This window comes from Dendroctonus ponderosae, unplaced genomic scaffold (genome assembly GCF_020466585.1).
Source record: "Dendroctonus ponderosae isolate FM_Combo_2020 unplaced genomic scaffold, Dpon_F_20191213v2 Dpon_F_20191213_6, whole genome shotgun sequence".
NCBI lineage: Eukaryota > Metazoa > Arthropoda > Insecta > Coleoptera > Curculionidae > Dendroctonus > Dendroctonus ponderosae.
Genome location: NW_026018814.1, coordinates 1,045,274 through 1,048,407, shown reverse-complemented (window position 1 = coordinate 1,048,407; position 3,134 = coordinate 1,045,274). Strand labels below are relative to the sequence as shown.

The 3,134-nt window shown below is 37.7% G+C and overlaps 1 protein-coding gene across 1 annotated transcript in view; it reads right to left on the bottom strand.

Annotated features, from left to right (window-relative positions):
- Positions 1–731: 731 nt before the first annotated feature.
- Positions 732–3,134, bottom strand: part of LOC109536345 (protein Wnt-2) — a 44,590-nt gene continuing 42,187 nt past the window's right edge. Inside the window, exons 5-7 of the mRNA XM_019902522.2 lie at positions 2,263–2,399; positions 1,961–2,181; positions 732–1,907 (exon numbers count right to left, since the gene is read on the bottom strand). Of these exons, the coding sequence (XP_019758081.1) occupies positions 1,756–1,907; positions 1,961–2,181; positions 2,263–2,399 (510 nt within the window). The 3' untranslated portion in view covers positions 732–1,755. The remainder of the gene's footprint in view (positions 1,908–1,960; positions 2,182–2,262; positions 2,400–3,134) is intronic.

Below are 3,134 nucleotides of genomic sequence, written 5' to 3'. Positions count from 1 at the left end.
ATAATTTTCATTGCTTTTTGGTAGTGCTTTGCCATCGTCTTCGAAAAAACAAGTACGCCATTCCAAAGTTTCGGGGATCGCTCAAACATTTGGATCATCTTTTTTTTTACAAACTTCTTGTTGGGCATTTCGCCTCAAAAATTTTTGCCTTTACCAAGACAGAATTTCCTCACGTCTTCTATTACAGATTGATAAATAGTGCTCCTATTTCGTAATAAGAACGAATTATTTATCAAAAAGTATCAAGAACTGTCACCTAAAGGGTATCCTGCGACACACTTAGGCTCAAGCTGTAAGAGAAAACTCCAATTACACAAGAAATTAATTTGAAAAATTACCTTGACGTTTCGGTAGCTATTTTCTGCTATCGTTATCAAAAGAACCTGAATGAACCTAAAAGGAGTATGTTAATAAATAGTGTAACAATAGTAGGATAATACAGTATATGAAAATTCGCTCTGATAATTCGTCTGTGCAAATTGTCAGTTATGGGTTTTCTTTTTTCTGTTTTTTTAAAGACAAAAATTTTTGAGGCGAAATACCCAAGAAGAAGTTTGTAAAAAAATGAATGCGCCTCAACAATATAGAACTTATCTATTCGGATCATCCTTACAAAAGCGCATTCTCCATATTCTCTCCATAGAAAGAAATGTAGATATAAAGTGAAAAATCAAAAGGCCTAAAAATAGGAGTTTCATTCAATAATTGGAAATAATCGAAAACACTGTTGGGAATTTGTTAAGGCATTTATTTCCTGAAGAATCAGCCCTACTTACAATCACAAAACGTTCCGTGCACACCATGATCAATGAGCTCAAATCAAATAAATAATAAAAATTTCATTGAAAACACTCAAATGGAATGTATAGAAGTACGCGATAACTGCTCAACAATGGAAGTAGATAGGAGAGATAAAAACTTCATCTTCTGGAAGATCCTCAATTTAATGAGTATTTTGAATTGCGCCTAAATGACAGGTTTTTTGCGGTTTCAATCACTCAGAATTATTTCGTGAATCCACTTTACTTTGTGCCTGCAAAGTTTTTCAAAATGATTAAAAAAGTTTACTTGCAAAAAATGCTTCTATTATTGAGTAGCCCCCGTTCATCACAATCAACAAGAAAAAATGCTTGCAGTACAAACGAAGCCCAGTGCGAATTCAATTTGAAGGGCGATTCGTATCATACAAACAACAAAATATTTAATATCACTTTGCATCTTGCATTTCCGTATTTGCCGGTAAATTGCAAATGCAGTGGCAAAAGTTGGAAAACCGCACCAAAAGTTGTGTTTTATCAACTCGCTATCGACCTGGCTCTGACAATTGTAATTTTAATAAATAATTTAAGTTAAGTTAATGAGATTCGCGATTACTTGAAGCTAAGATAGTGCCTTAAGTTACATGACTAAACTATTATTGTCAAGATGATCGTCTTATTGCAGGTATATAGTACAATCTAAGAATATTTACAGTTGCTAGTGACTAAAAATAATTAGGTGCTACTATCATACATATTGTCATTTGTTGTAAATTGGTTTAGTACGTAATCGGCTAAATACATCAGAACGATTAGAACATGCGATAATTTATGGGCCGTTACTCGAATACCTGATATCTATAACATTAAGTGAATTGCATAAATTGCGCCATTGATTTAAAATGCTTTGACTCGCTCGACCAAGGGGAATTGATGGGGATAACTGATGTGTTATCCGAAAATTCCCCAGACGCGCCCTGCCTAAAATCAGTGCGATTTATTTGCAGGAATACTCTTCGGATATCTCACTACACGTCTCACATTCCACCCTGCAACACCAATGGAATTTGCATCTGCACTGGGAGGTTTTCACAAATTGGTGGGTATTGTATCCTCTACCGCAACACATCAGGTCGCATCCATCAGTTCCTGAAAATTTTCCCAATTTTTCCCGCTTATTAACAAACAAAACTGCAAACTACCTCTCGATGTGATATTGCACGATCTCCCAACAGTCCCCAGACTTCCAGACGTTACATCTCTTTCGCAATAATTGGGAGATATTTGCAGGAACACCAAGTCGACTTTCTTCGGCGTTCGCTTGCTGGGCATCTTTCCTTTGGTTAGAACTAGATGTTGCCTTTTAGCTTTTCGCATATGTACATTCCGCGCACTTTGCGTCTGAGGCACAGCGGCAACAGACCTGGAAAAACAGTTATTGACGATTATTTAAACTATTTCTGCCAAGCTTGAAGGAACTTTTCCGCGGAAATGTTCACTTTACCTTGCCCGGTAAAATTTGTCCATCAAGGCATCTCCAATCTGCCTGAAGCTCGGCAACGTTCTCCAGCAGGTTTTCATTGTACAGCTCCCAGACACACCATGACATTTGCATTCTAATAGAAGATTCAATTTTACTATCTACAAATGGAAACCAAGTTTAGAATCAGTAAATCAGCGAACTGTTTGGAAGAGATGAGCAAAAATGTGGGAAATATCAAGGCTGGTGTCCCCCCAAATGCAGCATGATGAAACGCTTCTGCATAAAATGTGCATGTTACAAATGTGCCAGTCGAAACGCGATTGTTTTTAGCACGTAAGCCCAAAGCCAAGCACTTAAACCGCATTTTCTCGAAATAACAATTCGCGCATAAAATGCTCAGTTTTTCGTTTTTTGCGAGAAAAAGGCCATATAACATGGTTTCGCGTAGCTGGAGGGCCTAAAGTCCTCTGAAGAAGTTGCCAAGTGTGGGCCCCTTTTGTCCAGCAGTTAACCATAGCTTTCAAGCACCGCGGGTCTACCTGCCCACTATACTTAGGTATGCAAATTTGTTGCTAGGAAAATTTGCCCACAATTCCACTTAGGCGTAAGAAGGAGCGATTTCGATTTTTTTGCTATCTTTCTTTGACGAATTTCAAGTCTATGGCCAATGAAAGGTGGTCCAGGGGCGGATCCAGCTTTAAAGTCAGGGGGGGGTTATGTAGAAAAAATACAGTCTTCTGTTGTCTATGAAATTAGAAAAACTATCATCGTTTTGTGCAAGGGTGACGTAAGATTATTGCAAAATTTCATGTTTTCCGCCCCGTTTTGCATGTTTCTCGGAAGCAAAATGAGCAAGAACGCTCGTTTTTACATCATTCCAGAGATAACTAAAT